The sequence below is a fragment of the Cottoperca gobio genome, chromosome 13, assembly GCF_900634415.1.
Source record: "Cottoperca gobio chromosome 13, fCotGob3.1, whole genome shotgun sequence".
NCBI classification, from domain to species: Eukaryota; Metazoa; Chordata; class Actinopteri; order Perciformes; family Bovichtidae; genus Cottoperca; species Cottoperca gobio.
In genome coordinates, this window is record NC_041367.1 from 26,458,470 (window position 1) to 26,475,466 (window position 16,997).

The 16,997-nt window shown below is 41.4% G+C and overlaps 1 protein-coding gene across 3 annotated transcripts; it reads right to left on the reverse strand.

Annotated features, from left to right (window-relative positions):
• Positions 1 to 1,194: 1,194 nt before the first annotated feature.
• phf12b (PHD finger protein 12b) lies at positions 1,195 to 15,712 on the reverse strand. 3 transcript variants are annotated; one of them, XM_029446337.1, is made up of 16 exons: positions 14,922 to 15,712; positions 14,576 to 14,686; positions 14,095 to 14,276; positions 12,251 to 12,323; positions 11,665 to 12,121; positions 10,849 to 10,969; positions 10,624 to 10,756; positions 10,333 to 10,497; positions 9,636 to 9,779; positions 8,285 to 8,999; positions 5,796 to 5,900; positions 5,105 to 5,251; positions 4,853 to 4,948; positions 3,931 to 4,013; positions 3,665 to 3,803; positions 1,195 to 2,381 (listed from the first exon to the last, which is right to left on the reverse strand). In XM_029446337.1, the coding sequence occupies exons 2-16, from the start codon at positions 14,639 to 14,641 to the stop codon at positions 1,924 to 1,926; spliced, it is 3,084 nt and encodes a 1,027-aa protein (XP_029302197.1). In that variant the 5' UTR covers positions 14,642 to 14,686; positions 14,922 to 15,712; the 3' UTR covers positions 1,195 to 1,923. The 3 variants fall into 3 exon arrangements, with proteins under 3 accessions (XP_029302197.1, XP_029302196.1, XP_029302198.1); XM_029446336.1 differs by having other exon boundaries at positions 14,576 to 15,712; XM_029446338.1 differs by lacking the exons at positions 14,576 to 14,686; positions 14,922 to 15,712 and having other exon boundaries at positions 11,665 to 12,123; positions 12,252 to 12,323; positions 14,095 to 14,233.
• Between the last annotated feature and the right edge of the window lie 1,285 nt (positions 15,713 to 16,997).

A 16,997-nucleotide genomic window follows, 5' to 3' on the forward strand; every position in this document is an offset into this window, starting at 1 on the left:
GAAGTTAATCAAAACAAACTATCGATGGATGTGATGCGAGTCAGGCAGCTGTACTTCTTCTTTCAGGTCAGACATTGCACCTTTAAGGTAACAAGTTATTCATGGCATACATTGCATTACAGTTCAGTTCATTTAGCTGGCGCTTTTGTCCAAAGCGACTTACAATAAGTAGTGTACAGTGTACTAACTATGACATCCCGACGTACCAGCTGGAATACCCTAAATGCGAGGATGACTTCTTATCCCAATTGCCAAAGGTTCTAGTGCTATATGAAGAAGAAAAGGGGACTCTCTCCGATGTGGACTAAATGGCTCTGATAAGTTATAATTCATTATGACAGAGGATTTAAGATAAAAATCATTTAAATCCAGATCCAAACCTCCAGAATACAATATATTCAGCAAGCGACACACATTGAAAAAGGAAAGCCTGACTGGGATAAAGCCAGCTAGATTTGGGTGGATAATTGTTGATATAGGTTTATTTGATCTGGTGGCTAATATTTTGTAATCTGACTTTAGCAGTGAAATTGGCCTGTAACTAGCAGGATCTGTGGGATCTTCCCCTTTATCGATAACACACATGCGTTTGCCCTGTAGAGAGAGCATGGAAGTCAGTGTTTCCCCTACCATTGTCTTGGCATAGCGCTGGAATGCCTGAAATTCAAGGTGTCTTTTTTTTCTCTCGAATTAAAACAAAATATATATATATATTTTTTATTCACAACTCACTATTCACATTGACAGGTGCTCTTTTATTAAATAAACTAAACGCTTATGCTATTGATCTAATTTATGTGCACGTATTTTTCTTGCAGTTACATTTTTATTTATCATCTGAATACGCAGCTCATGGTCGGATCCTTGTTCCTCTGCAGCATCTATTCTGCAGTCAGTACCAGCTGGGGTTTCAAATTTGTGATCTAGAAGTGATCTAATCCCTTGTTGATGGAATGCAAATCAGGCATCTTAACCCTTTTCAAAGTTTCTGTATAGTTGAGACAAATCTGTGACTAAAGTGTAAACACCACTAGTTTCTTCGACCAATTTTGAACTACACTACAGTCTTATACAGACTTTCACCCGGAGCTCTAAAGATACTTGACTACTCCATGTGACTCACTTGCTGCCCTGATGCTGACATTACGCAGGTCTTTAAGCCAGAAAAATAACAACGGACACAAATCCATTGAGTTTGTTCTTAGAAAATCTTTCTGTATTTACAGGTTTGAACAGACAAGCAGGTACAGACAAAGAGTGCTTATATACAGAGCAGCACAAGATGTTAAAATGAGTGCTAAAACAATACAGTATTTACAGATGGACTACAGCGGAAAGTACAGACTAAGAACAAGTTTTATGACAAAACTTCTGGTACTCTACACAGTATCACAAATTCCATGAACTGTACAGTTAAAAACCAAAAAATGGTAAATCTACATGAAATCCAATGTTTCTCCAATTGAGAGGCACTGAATTATATATATTTACATTATATATACATATTATAGTGTATAAGCATGTACGTTTTCATACACATATAGCTACCTATGGTGCAAAAGCAGCAAAAGAAATTAGAATGTATGGAATTCAATACTACAAAATAAAAGGTTTGTACTAAATGGGCTGACTGACAAAATAATGTTACACCATACATGACCAATATACTGGCAAAAGAAAAATTGAGCGTAAAAAATGTCCGCTCAAAGTCTTAACGGTCTGAAGTGAACAGAGGGTTACTGGTCAGTCATTCAAAAACAGAAGAGATTGTCAATAATACTTCAAGTTCATGCAAAGATATAAACCATTAAAAATGAAAAAATAAACTTTTCCCTGTTGACCAACCAGCTGTGCAGCTTTCCCTTCATTGTGACTCGGAAGGTGCAAAACAAAAAGGAGGGAGGGCGGGACTTCCTGTGCAGGTTATGGAATAGAGTTGGGGCGCAGTACGGGCACTTGGTGGGGGGGGGCAGTCTCAGTGTCGGTCTCATCCTGGCTGGAAGGGCTGCTCACTGTGGCAGTGTTGGGTGGTGGTGGTGTGAAGGTGGTGTTGGGGGCGGTGCTGGTGGTGGTGTTGTTGTTGCTGCTAGTGCAACTTGTGGCAGGCGTGGTGGTCTGCTCCTCTTTGGGCTGCTTACTGGCGAACTCAGTGATGCTGAAGACAAACTGGAGGCAGCCCAGTTTGATGTAGCTGCCATGGTGGAGCAGGGCCGTGCCCTCCCAGCCTGCCCCGCTGCCTCCGATCAGGCTGGAGCTGCTCGCCTTACAGCTGCACGACAGCTCAGAGCCGCCCTGAGGCTGACTGCTCATCACTCCACCAGCCGGAAACAAACCCACCACAGAGCTGGGACCCTCGTCGTCCTCACGCTTCTTACTTCGCCCTGCACCGAGAAAACAGGGAGATATTTGCAAACAGGCACCCACACAGGCTGCGACATGTATTCACACTACACCGTTTAGAAAGGAGGGACCAAACAAACAAAAGTTCTACCGCAGATAGTACACCATCAATTCTTAGCTAATTGTCATAGCGACGCTATACACTATATAATATCACAACTTTTGCTAATGGAAAACCAAAACAAACATTTCCAAGCATTACCATGTAATTGAAATAAGCATAAAAGTGAGACAGGGTTTTTTGTGCATTAGAGATTATCAAGTGGCAAAACAGTTGTGAAGCCCAATCACACCAGCACTGATGACTGTGAAACTAACCAACTTCACTTCATTTCAAAGTTATCACCATGTGAAACGTGCATTCAGTTCAACTTTGGTTAACTTTGATCCGCAAATTTTGAACCATTGAACAATGGAGAAAAATACAGTTCAAGCCAGTGCCATAAATGACTTGAAAAATAAAAATGACCAAAACCCCTACAGGGAAACAGCCGGCTTTAAATGCTCACTGTATAAAGCTGGGAGAAATAATTGGATTTGGTTTCACAAGCTTTACCTGTGCCTATTGACTAGCCTACAAGGATTTTAGTGTGGATGGTTGAATTGAAAATGTGTTAGCTTACCACCGTCAGATGTGGTGGCGCCTGCTAGCTCATTCCACTTCAGCTCCACCCAGACTTTCTGACTCCAACATGGTAGCAGTTAACAAAAAGCCATTTTTCAAAGCCTTTGTGATGTGTAATGTCCATGTTTTTCTACAGTAATGCCAATTTACCAATAAAAAGAGTTGTGGGTTTGGATAGAAAGGTAGCACCCCAACAAGATGACTGGCAGCATCGTGAAGCTACTGATACGTTTTGACAGATTGGATTGAATGAACTGTCTCTCCCTCCCCCCTCTACACGTTACATTAACGTAATGCTTATATTGTATATTGCACATTGTCTACAGTCTATATTTTGTCCCTTCGGTCTATATTTTGTATATAATGTTAATATTTTATATATTTGAAGATTAGCACCTACGTACCACAGCAAGTTCCTTGTAGGTGAAAACTGACTTGCACCTCTTTAGTGTGTGTGTGTGTGTGTGTGTGTGTGTGTGTGTGTGTGTGTGTGTGTGTGTGTGTGTGTGTGTGTGTGTGTGTGTGTGTGTGTGTACATGTGTGAACATTAGCAATACCAGCATCATCTCCTCTTTGACTTTGACTGCATCACTCCATGCACACGCTGTGAACACCTGTGTGAGAATGAGGTGTACTAACTTATGATGCCTTGGACTTTTGCCACCAGCCCGCTTGGTGGAGATGGTGAGGCCTTCTCAGAGAAGTCACATGAGTAGAGGACGTTGTCCACTGTGGTGCCGTGCTCGCTGTAGTTGAGCAGCTCATAATGCTTGGTATTCTACAAAAGAAACACATACAAACCATTTGCACCATGTCCAACAGTATCTCCATGCGTTTAATAGGCAGAGGTGGAGAATACAGTACAATAACATACTTCTACATTTATGCAGTTCTAAAGCCCATACCTCATCGTAGAAAATACAGGCGTGTTTCCCCGATATGTAGTTGCAATGCCCATAGTTAGTAAGGCACACGTCCATGTCAGCACCTTTACAAAAACATTAGGAAGGTAGTGAGTTTCAGTTTTAAAGGAAATATTCAATAGGGCTCATCTAAGACAAACGTATGGTTTTGTTCGCAATCAATTCAAATCAAATTTATTTATTAAGCCCAATATCACAAATTACACAATTGTCTCAGTGAGCTTTACAGACTGTACAGCATACGACACCATCTGTCATTAGACCCTCACAAGGAAAAATCTCCTAAAATAAATGCTTCACCTCTACAGATACATTTCTGCCAGTTTGTCAATGTCAATTGTTTTCTAATGTTTCTGTAGTCTCTTTTTATCGTGGAATACTGGATAGTTTTACCTCTTCAAGTCTCTAAAAACTGTTCCACTGTCACTCTTGGGTTGAACGGCTGGTGACTCAGACATAAAATGTGCAAGCTGTCACAAGTAAACACTCCTTCCCTTAAAAGGGTCATAAGCCCAAAAGGTTCTGATCCAAATACAAGCAGCTCTAAAACATATAAAATAGTTTTAAACTTGAAAAATTCAAATAAGCAAAGAAAAGTATAAAACGGCGCAAGCATTGGAAACCAGTTTGTAGTATTTTGTGCTTCAGACACATTTCAGTTGATATGATAACGTTTTTAAAGGTTTGATACTCAACATAGCAGCACCCGGATTAAAAAACACATATCAGTGAAACTATTAACAATGTCACTTTGCAGAAACACATTGTGCACAACATGCACAATGTGTTTTAGGTGAATGGTTTTGATGTCACTGTGACACAGTCAGCTCATGGAAATGTTATGTTGGGTCTGTGTAAATTAAAGAGTAAAGTCTAGACAGGTATAAACCTCTCGATGTCTTACCTGATCCTATGTATAACGTCCTATAGCACATGCTGACAGCTCCGCCTTTTCCTGTCAGAGGGTAGAAGACAGCTCGGGCCTGCACCTTTTTCTGACCTGATAGGAAGAGGTTCAGATATGCTTTCAGAAAAGTCTCTAAATTAGACATGGCAATTCCATTTAAATTAATTTAAACCCTTTAACTCTAACCAAAAAGAATTGAGATTTGAAAACAAATTGAATAGCCGTGTAAGAGGTAAATTAGTGTGTTACCGTCAGGGCATGGTGAGGGGGTTTTGGGGGCAGCGCTGGTGGCTGGGGGAGGTGGAGTGCTGGACACTTTGGGGGGGAACAGCTGCTGGATCCTCTGCCAGGCCAGGAGCTTGATCATCTCTGCATCTAATTTGTCCAGCTCAATCCCTACAAACACACACACACAGGTTCTTCTACTGCTTCATTTTTTTTTTTATTGCTGATTGTTGATGAGCCATCTGCCGACACAGATTGTTTTTTGTTGTTTATTCAGGTTTCTTGCCTAAAAAAAACATTACATTATTATTCAGTGTTTCCCCTACCATTGTCTTGGAGGGGCGCTGCGCCCCCCCTGAAATTCAAGGTGTTTTTCCCCCTGGATTTCTTCTTTTTATATTCACAACTCACTTTTCCCATTTAACAGCTGCTCTTCTATTAAATAAAGTAAACGCTTATGTTATTTATCTGATTTATGTGCACGTTTCAGTGTTTACAGTGTTGCTTTGCACATTCACTCCTCCGCTGTTTTGCGAAGGGTGGGGCTCCCGACACACACACACACACACACACACACAGCGGAGGAGAGAACTACAAATAAAACATTGCCTCGCCCCCCCCTCTCTCTCTCTCACCTCTCAGCCGTATTCATGAGTGTTGAACCCATAGACTGTATATCTATGGGTTAAAAACAAATCTTTAAGTGAGCACTTACCTCTTTCCTCAGCCTTTCCGTCTTTCATGCAGCTGGACAGGTTAGCGATGGAGGAGAGAGTACTGGGCAGCAGTGAGCCCATCAGTGCAGGAGCAGCCTTTATGTCTGCAGAGGAGAAATGTATAAACAGCGTGTGGTCAAAGAACTGAGACTGATCTGGAAGATTGCTCATGGACATTTGGCTGGATGGCAACTATTCATTCATTTATGTAGAATAACCCATTTAAAACTGTATTGTACACTATTGTGTTTCTATGTATGCTAACTTTCATTTCAACTGCAGCACATTCATGTCCATTTGTTTTCTCTTCTTCACTTTTGTTTTGTTGTCATATCTCACCCATGTTTTGCTGTGACACTTGAAACTGCTGGGACGTTGTTGCCAGTGACCACCAGGGGGAGCTGTTAGGCTAAGGTCTGCTATAAGTTTTGTGAAGTGAAAGTGATAAGCAGTGTACAGTGGAAATGTCTGAACACTAACAAGCTGCAAAAATGACCACAGATTTGATTGAACAGCCTTTAACATGTCAAGACTCACAAAAGTAGGATTAGTTGCAGTGCTGCAGTATAAGAAGGTAAAAATGTTTGCTATTGAATCCCCCTCTGTAGCTCAACAGGTTTTTGCCATTTAAAAAAGACAATAAAGACCAGTCTCTACAACAACCTAAGCTAGACTTTAATTTTCCAACACACAGAAATGACGTCTAGCACAATAAACGGCTGACAAAGAATGGAATAGAAAATTCTAGATACCACATATAAACTGACCAAAAACCAAAGTACGCTACTACCACAACATTGTGAGAAAATGCTAACAATAATAATGGATGTAGTTTGAAGTTTGTTTTTAATTGGCCCCATCTATCTACATGCATTTGCTTTCCAAGTTTTAAGCATGTCACAAGAGTAACTTCTTACACTAGTGGTTCCTGTAACTGTTCTAGTTAGTGACGGTCAGGAAGATTTGGCGACACACAAAATGACTATTGCCAGAAAAGACAAGTTACCTCTGACAGCTATCTCAAATAATTTAATAGCAAACAAATGAGCTATATGACCAAAGCAAGAATAAATGCATGAATAAGGTTCCTGGTAAGATTGTCCTACCGAAGGCAAATGTGTTCTTGAGATATTCAAGAGAAGGAGAAACATATTGTCTGGACTAAAATCATTTTCCTCGGGTTTCGCCAGACACCATCAGACATCACACAACTTGTGTTTGATAGACACCGCAGTGTCAGCAGTAGTGTCAGAATGTTTCTTACAGAAGAGAACTACACACTTTATGTAGCTTTATCTACTCGTAGGCTTGCAGCGTTAGTCGATGCTACCCGGTGTTCGGGCATACAGATTCCATTGCCACTTGCCAACTGCCCCCATAGTAATTTTTTTAATAGAAATTAAACCCATTGTGTTCATTTTCACATTAGCTATCAGCGCCTACGTTCATCAAAAAAACAAACACTAAATTTGTAAAGCGCATTATTAAGGGGGGGTGCTGTCTGGGCTGGATGAGGCCCGTGCAATGGGATTTTTTTTTGTTCCCTTTCCTCCGCTCTGTCTCTGACTGTGTGCGCACGTGTGTGTGTGTCGAGAACACAGCCCTGCCCTTCGCGTTACAGAGCGGAGGAGAGAATGTGAATGCACAAAGCAGCAACGCAGTAAACACTGAAGCGTGCACATAAATTTGATAAATAACATAAGCGTTTAGTTTATTTAATAAAAGAGCACCTGTTCAATGTGAAAAGTGACTTGTGATTATAAAAAAAACCAAAAAAAACATTAGGAAATAAAAATAAAAAAACACCTTGAATTTCAGGGGGGGGCGCGGAGTTCCGTTAGGGTGGCGCAGCACGGGACGAGAGCCTAGAGGGTTGATCGACAAGATAATGGCGGAGAATTTTGTGTCAAAGTATTTCAGATTTAAACCCAATGCTTATAGTAAACGCAATAAAGTTAATGAGTAAATCTGTAAACGTTTTGTGCGAAGCTGTACGGAGTGGTCGCAGCCGACATGGCGAAAGCTCGACTGGCGAGACCGGCCACAAAGCCATCCAATGTTTAAGATAAAGTAAGCGCTCTGAGCGTGATCGACAAATATCTTTTATTGTAAAATATCTGGTGTAATCTGTAACACACGATGTTGTCACAAATGTTTTAACTGGTGGGACATTTTCTCTACTCTATTTCCCTAGCAACTGGCGATGATGGTATGATCTCTTATCAAACAATTCAAATGTAATGATCAATACTTTCAACAGAAGTGAATATCTAAATCAAAAGAGGTCATTTTTATTGTTAGCTTTTATATTTTGCTCAACTAAAAAATGAAATGATAAACCATTTACCAATAAATAAATAAATACGTCATGAATCGTGTTATTGAATAGAGGCTGCTATAATGTTTAATGTTGTGATCCCTACGGAACCTCAAATGGACCTCGGAAACCAATCAGCAGTGAGCAGTTTATTGTTTCAGGAATGTGTACCTGGAGTAGGTGGTGTGAACCCCATCTTGGTTGGGTCGTGCTCCTGGTTGCCTTTAGGTGGTGCGTCTGAGCGGGTGCTGCTGGTGATGGAGTAGGTGGGTTTTTCTTCACTCCTCATACACTCTTCCTGTTGCGTCGTCTGGCTCCTGTGGTTCTGCTGGACGCTGTGGGGCCATATCGTCAGGGCAATAGGGCTGGCTTTCTGAGCACAGGCCTCTGGGGTGCCCTCAGGCTCCTTTTTAACCGTTTCTGCTCCTATGTGGTTTACCAGCCCAGAGGAAGGAGCCGAGTCTGGGGGCGTTGTACAGGGCTTCAGTCTGTGCTGCAGCTCAGCCTGCCTGCAGGAGTCTGAGGCACTGTTACAGTCTACAGGTCCGTTAGCTTTGGGTGGCTGACGCTCGGCTATAGGGCCGTTGGCTTTTCTACAGTTCTGACATGGTTTCATGCTGCATTTACAAACACCCAGCTCTGAAAGAGAAGCCCCCTGGGGGTCGTCGGGTGTACTGCAGGGTTTAGAACAGGGCTCCGGTGAAGGAGAATCTTGCGTTTTCAGGTCTTCTGATGTTACACATGATTTAGCACTGGCTTTCTGCTCAGGAACCCACTCTGCTGACGGTGTTACTGATGACAGGGTGGATGTTGTGGATGAAGTCTTCTGCTTAATGGAGAGATGTCGCATGATGCTGCACTGGAGGGCGATGACATCTTGAAGCCACTGTTCAACACAGCAGAATCATGTTTTACAACATAAGAAGCAACCATCAATTGTTTTTGTTTTAAGAACACCGTCCTAACAGAAATATCATGATTAAGATAATATGATTTCTCACTGACTATGGGTCTGTTTGCTGTTTGAAGGCTTTGTATGTTTAACCTCAAGGTTAGCTTGGCTTCCAGACCTTCTAAAACACTGAATTTACAATACTTTTTCTGATAAGCACACGTGTCCAAGTGTGTTTCGGTTAGACAAGCAATCAAACTTTAAAAAGTTTAACTTTCTATTTCCCTTCTGGGAGAGGAGCTGCTATCTGAATCCACAGACATCCATAATCAAGGCGAATGTCACCTTCAAACCGCATTAATATCACAATTTGATTCATTGACTGTTCTTGCTGAAAAAATAAGCAATGAAGGCCTCTACATGCATGCTTATCATTCCACATACCAGCCCACAATCCATATTAGTAAAGACTTTTAGGACCATGCTTAACTTAAACAGTGATTGACCAACCCATTTATCAAAATCATTAACATATTTCTTATACAGAGCATACAAACTACAAGCCATTGTTACAGGTGATGCTGTTAGAATGACATTTGGACAAACTGTATCATGTTGTTGTCAGCCTACCTCGTGCTGCTCAGCCTCTGTGGTGAGGGGCTTTGAGCTCTGATGGCCAGGCACGCCACTACAGACCAGCTCCAGCTGACGCACCCCTGCAGGAAGCAGCATGGGGGGAGGATTCTGGTACTGGGACTTGATGGCATCTGGCACCTGAATACCAACAGTGATTGTTAGAAATAATTGAATTATTTTATTTGTAATAATTTTCCTAACATATTGTAATGTCTCTGAATGAACAGGGTATCTCACATACGGATCGGGTTTGAGTTAACATCTAGTACATTGTCTTAGCAATTCAGAGCTGACCACACAAAACATATTTGGAATACCCCTTTCACGCCTAACCCCCACCCGTGGAGAAACACTGAAAGGGCAGTACAATTAAACGGGATTTTTAAATCGATATCGCAATATGGACTAGTGCAATTTCCAAATGGCCTTAAATGTGTTTAAGGCAAAATATGTATTAAAATACTATTGCGAATTACGTATTGTGGTACAAATATGAATATAAATTGTACTCTACAGACTTAAGAAATAAATCTTTCTTTGGTACAGATCCCTCACAAAAAAGATCATCATATTTTTAAATGCAAAAAAGGATCTTTCCCCACAATATCAGTCAAAAATATTTACAGTTAGATTTTCTTTCTCAAAATAGTTCAGTCCTAGTGGCTTCCTCACATGGAGGAAGCCAGTCTACCTTGAAGGTCTTCTTATTGTGCTGGTGGGTTGTGCGTCGGTTGGGTGCGTTCTGCCGATGGACTCTACGCAGGAAGTCCAACTTGATGGCGTGTTGGGACATCCTGTCCTGGAAATGGTCGAAGAGCTGACAGCGGCTGGACAGACTCAGGCTCCTCTGATTCAGCTGCACATCAAACAAACATTTGAAATGGAAAACTCATCATTCTGTTGCACCATCTTGGCTGAAACAAACAAACACATAGAAGGCCAAAAACATGGTTATGCTCTGAGCCAAGAACATCACTCTCACCACTAAGTGCTCAACATGGTTTGGACACATCCATTTGCCAGCAGGTAAAGCTGTGAGTGGAGGGTCCAGACAGTCCATGTGGAACAGAAGGGGACAGTAGTCACACTGGATCAGTGGAGCCATCCTGCAACTCCTGTGGGAGGAAATACTAGAGAATCAGTACAAGATATTAAACATTTCAGGTCTGTGTGTACATCTTTGTACATATTGAAATGTTGTACTAACCTGTTGCACGAAAAGCAGACTTTCACTGGTAGAGGGACCAGACCATTGGGATCCAGTTCATGCTGAGGCCTCCTGAATGGCTTCCCTAGTAGCTCCTCTTTTCTCCTCCGTTTACTGCTGCCTAGAAATCCAAATGACGTAGGAATATTTGAAACAATCCAACCCAGATAATAATAATAAATTGTATTTAGAAAGCGCCTTTCAAAGCTAAAAGCAATCTCAAGGCGCTAAAGATACCTTTATGCTGCCATGTATCAGAGATCTGAAGTGCTCAATACATTCCAGCACACATTTGTAACCAAGGAGCAGTACTATATTTCTTAACAACTTGCCTCACCTATTTCAAGTTTGGTTTGTGGAATGTTAAACTTTCACATAGAAGGACAACCTTCACCTGCACCTGCTCCGAATCCAATCCAATGAAAATAAAATACAAAAGGATGCTAAACTCAGATTCACATGACTACTTGGCAGCTTTTCAACTGTTGTAGTCATTCGTAATTTGGGACCCAATAATAGGTTGCCAGGCCAGAGAAGTTGAGAAAACTGTTGTCAGGCCATCAACAAAACTGAATATTTTAACAATGATGTTTGAGGTGCCAGATTCTTTTCTTTTTTTAAATATTAAAATATAGACCATTTGGAATATCTGGGCCTGTTAATGCACCAGATGCCATCTATATTTGGTAGTATATATAGAAATTCACCTTTTACCCTGAAGTATTTTGGAGTGTTCCTTAACATTTAAATATTTGTTGAAATAAATACAGCATAATTTCACAGTGAACGTTTCGGAACTCATTATGACCGACTGACCTGGTAGTGCAGTGGTGCAGGTGAGCTCACTGGGAAGCTGGAACTGTGTAGGGTTTCTCTCCATAGCGGCTGCTATTAGCAGCTGAAAGGGCCTCTTGAGGAGCCGTGGAGTTGGAGCAGATAGCGTGGCACCCTCAAGCTCCAAGCCCTGCACTTCCTCCTCAGGCTCTGCTGCCTCCTCCTCCCCGTCGTTCTGCTCCTCTGAGGGGGTCGGGGTGGACGAAGTGTTGGAGGTGGGTGTTCCTGGCCGGCTGCTTGGACTGCTGCTGGTCCTGCGCTCCAAGAGGCGTACCTGAGCCACTCGTAGACCGGGTCCTGCCGCTCCGGCCCCCGGGGGCAGGCCGTCGAGCCGCAGTGGGCCAGCATTGAGTTCCAGCTCCACGGCCGGGGACACAGAGCGCTTAGATGAGGACTTCTCTGGTAGGCCGTTGGTCTGTTCTGACTTCTGCTCTCGCTTCTGATTACAGCAAACACATGATAAAAGACAGATTTATCAGTCATTACAGCTTACAAGCAAATACTTTCCTCTCCATACAGTAACACTGGTGGAGGATTGGCCGTGTCATAGAGAAGACCTGCCACTCACCTTTTTTCGAACATTGCAACGGTGACACATCCACTCTCCTGGGGGAAGCATTTCTTCACTTAGAGGTGGGTTGCTGGGTAAAAAGATAAAACACTATAATTAGTGACTAGGTATATAATTAATTCAGGCAAATTAATAAACATAATTATTTAACATGCTTCACAATTGCTCTGCAGCACTTAAACCACAAAGGATACAGTAAACTCAGCATTAAGGCGTCCAGCAGACGCAGTTTTTCTACTCCCCGATAATCAGATGCGCCGGAATGGCTTCATAAGTGTGTGTGTGTGATTTGTGAGATGTTTTTACATTTGTATTACAACAGATTAATAATATCCATGTGTAAAGGTTCTAATTAACTATGCATAACATAAACAACAATAATTATACATTTTCCAGTTACATTTTTACCATAATCCAAAGTACAACAAAGCTCAGGCTGACAAAGGATTTTTAAGAAAAACTGTCATGGTAAAAACACATTTGTGCCAAGAGTTTGACAGAACAAAGATGGGTCAAGCAGGGCAATGTCATGATTGATTTATAACAGCAAGAGTGAGGATAAATCTGAAGCAAAGACTATAATCTACAGCCTAAAACCTCCCAATCATAAGCAAAACGTATCAAAGGTTACCCTGTGTAATACTACCTTTCAGACCATATACATTAAAGCAATTTGCAATGATATAAGACAACTACAAATTGTGAAGAAGAACCCATTCACAGACCTGACCATATATGGTTAAAACGTTTCAGTTTGGTCGTTTCCAAGTAACAGTCTGAACTATACTCTTCTAAATGCCAAAGTTAAAATAATCATGCAAGCAGATGTTTAACGGGAAGCCAAGGAAAGCGACACCGGCTTAATGCTACAATGGGACTGTGTTACATTTCCACAACAAACATTGCCATCACGCTACAGCATCTCAGACAATACCTAAGCATTTCGACCGGGTTTTATATGAACCCCTTTTTCTCAAAGCTGAATATTAAAAGGTTGGTAAGATGGCGGTGGAGTCGAAAAAAAGAGCAGGGAGGTCGCCATATTGTAAACAGAGGCAGTCTCGACTCCATTTTTAGCAGCAGCGGCAGCTCCACTGTCTGCAGCCACGACAGGAGGGGAGGACCGACTGCAAGCTAATTCTAGCCCCTTTGACAAACACGGCTACATGTCTTTCTTTTAACCCATGCTCGTCTTCTTAACATGTTTTCTTGTTGACATTAACGACTGAAATTAGACTCACAATAAATTATGCAACTATATGCTTAACCACATCTAACGAGAACACAACATATTTAACAGCACACGTTCTCCAATGCGTGAAGAATTATATTGGTCACTCACACACACAGATCAACTTAGAAGTTGTTGTAATTGCTCGCCAAACCCTATTCAATAAACCTCAAGTTTAATATTCACTCGACTTTACGTTTATCAGAAATAGATACGTTTTAATGTACAGTAATTAAATGTGCAAGTGAATTTGATATGCAAGTAATTGCCCGAGCAACACAGTGAATTAAAATTCGACTTTACAAAGGGATACGCAAGGCTCGGTACCGCCCTCCTCGGTTCAGTTGTAGGAGAGTACAGCGTGGGGAACCACCGATGGGTGCTGTTGAAATGTCATTGATAAAACAGCGGATACGTGTAGAGAACAACAGCTAAACGTAACTTCATTAGGGGAAGAACCCCCACTTAAGTAAACATTCAGCATCTAACTTATGCATGCCGCTGCCTCAAATGTGCAGTCCCTTGTCTGTTTTACACTTAGCATGCATTCATGCATGCATAACGTGTCCTTTTGCGTTCTGCCTCTTTTGTTCGAATAACGGTGACTTACCAGCATTGGAGGTGGAAGGCTGCAGGGCAGTGGTCACAGCACAGCAAGTCTCCCCCCTCCCGGCAACTGTCGCAGGTGTCGTGGTTGGTAGCCCTGCCGCTCCTCCGGACGTCTCTCACCAACTTCCGACTCCTCTTCTCTACCTCTTCGGACTTCGGGGGCGCCAGCAGTGTTTGGATTTGCTGTAAAAGTTGTTCAACTCTTTAGTATAAGATCACGGCTTCCAGGCCGACTGTTTGTCTAAAGAGTTGCAAAATATGTAGCTGTGTGCCATTCTATGCTAAGCTTGGGGAGAGCAGTAACGTTAACTTATGGCCTCCATTATCAACCCCAGCTATTGAGTTAGCTGAACGACAAAATGCTTGACAGCAGGCCATGGTGGTCTGATCATAACAGCAATTCATATAATAGAAAATACATTAAGGCATTAGCAATAAGGGAATATTTAACTTCATTAGGCCTTCGAGTAGAGAAACCTCACCTCCATTAAGCCCCCAGAGGTATCCAAATCGTACACAATCGTCGGGGTCTCCATTTTGTCCCACATTCATCCAGGTGCAGACGTTGCAAAAAGAATTTGCGATACAAATGCCTACCGAGCACACAACGATGAGAGTAAATCTCGCAGTAAACGCCTTTTTCCAAATGTTTTTGACCAAAAGATCGCTAGCCAAGCGATGCTAGCTATCGTTAGCTGGCGAAAGGAGCTAACTACGAAGGCAAGACGTTAACCAGTCAAGGTTGTGAAGCTAGCGGTCTCACTAGCTGTGTTGTGGGTCCAAAAAAGACAACAAAATCAACGATAATCGTGTAATTGAGACACTCACTTCTTAGCACCACTTTTTATGAGCGGTGCCAAGCCAACATACAGTATTTTATATCAATAAATGGTTGCTGTTAGCTACAAAATCCATCTGCGGCCTAGCTGGCCAGCCATGATTCTTGTTTCTGCTCCTGCAAAAGGGAGCCTTGTAAATCTGCAAACCCCTCCGCTCCCATTGTCAACAGAAGATGTAGCCTAAAAATACAGAAGGAAATTCGGCGTGACGCGGTCCAATGCACGGTTCTGAAAGCGTTCGGAAGGTACAATCCTCAAATCGGGTATGTGAAGATGCAAATTTGGTTGATGTTATTGTTGTGAAAAAGGCTGTGCATCTATACTGGCTGCTAGCAACATCCTCTACCATTTGGCGCAACCGCGAACCACCGGACGCGCATGCGCATTGGGACGAATATAGATAATTGCGGGGATACAAACATTGTAACAAGAAGCGAATATATTGTGTACATTGTATTTGGCTACTACGAATGTATCACCATTCCTGACACTGTCTACTTTACTAGCCAGTACTACGGTCTCCATGCTGAGAGAACATTAAGTGCTGCTTGTTTTGATAGCCATAATGCTAACGAACGATACGGATGGACCTTTCTCAAAGTCCGCCATTAGCTGTTACTAAACCAGTAATACTGACTACTGTAAGTTACCGCTGCTATACAATTGATATATTACCACTTTTGCCTGCAGCTCGCAAATTCACCAATGATTATTTTCAGTATGTTGCATTTGCACAGCTACTTCTGTCACAGTTGTACTGCTTTTACGAGGCTACTGCTAGCAGCACTACTATACAGAACCAACAATAGAAATGTGTACTGCATACAGTAAAAACAAATAGAAAAAGGTTCTGCATCCTGTCTTCTGTTTCGATCTGTCCACAGCACCTCATCAACGTCACAGGCAATTTTCTCTCTGGCCAATACTGTGTAGGTAGTTTATGTTTCCCAATCTCATACATAGGCTATATGAAACGTTCTTTGTGTTTACAGTATTACGGTCCACTTGCAATACAGTAATCAGAGAGTACTGTATTCATATGCAGTTCTACAATACTGTAAAGATACTAGTTATTTCCATTCATACTAGTGTTTTACGTTTATATTTGTGTTTTACATTCATCGTAGTTTTTAAAATTCATACTAGTTTTTTACATACATATTTATGTTTTATATTCATAGTATTGTTTTACATTCATGGCATTGTTTTACATTCATTGTAATCGGCTCTTTATTTTCTCAATCAATTGATTGATTGTTTGGCTTGTAAAAATTCAGAAAATAGTTAGAAATGTCATCACATTTACCCAGAGCCCAAGGTGACAACTTCACAATGTTTGTTTTTGGCTAACCAACAGTCAAAACCTCAAAACTAATAAAAAGAGATTAAAGTATTTAAAATAGTTAAAGGAAAAACAGCAAATTGTGTCACTTCTGAAATTTGAAAAGCCTAAACCATGAAATGTTTGACATTTTTGCATGAAAAAGATTATCAAAATGGCAATTCATTTTCTGTCAACCGATTATTCTACTAATCGTTTCTATTGTACCTTCTGCTGTACAATATTTCTTCTGACTTATAAAGTGCCATGGGAAGAAAATACTCAACAAAGTACAAGTACCTCAAATATGTATAGTACAACCAGTAAGAACACTGCTGAACTAAGTCATTGGGAAAAACTAACTTGAAAATGGTCACAACATTAAAGATCATATGGAGAGATGATGAACAAAATAAATGACATCATAAATGTTGAGTCTTTCTATCAATCATAATACAAACATCTAATTATTGGTGGCCTGCATCACAGTGACAGCAAAACTGTTTCAGATAATCATGGAGACTAAGGTAAGAGTTCAAATTGAATGACAGGTTGCTCAGATGAAGCACATGATGGGTAATGTGTAGCCCCTGTCTGATGCCTGATGGGTAATGTGTAGCCCCTGTCTGATGCCTGATGGGTAATGTGTAGCCCTTGCCAGCAGAGGGAGGCAGTGATCTGTGTTTGACTAGGTGGCCAAGTGTTTTACTGTTAGAATATGATCCCTCAAATCAAATTTATTTA

Bases quoted from the DNA above. Each gene is read 5' to 3' on its own strand.
- phf12b (XM_029446337.1), bottom strand. From the start codon at position 14,641: ATGTGGGACAAAATGGAGACCCCGACGATTGTGTACGATTTGGATACC. The intron at 10,498-10,623 runs GTGAGAGTGATG...TTTGATGTGCAG, and splicing joins ACCATGTTGAGCACTTAGTG to CTGAATCAGAGGAGCCTGAG. The intron at 3,804-3,930 runs GTATGGGCTTTA...TTTCTTTTGTAG, and splicing joins CCTGTATTTTCTACGATGAG to AATACCAAGCATTATGAGCT.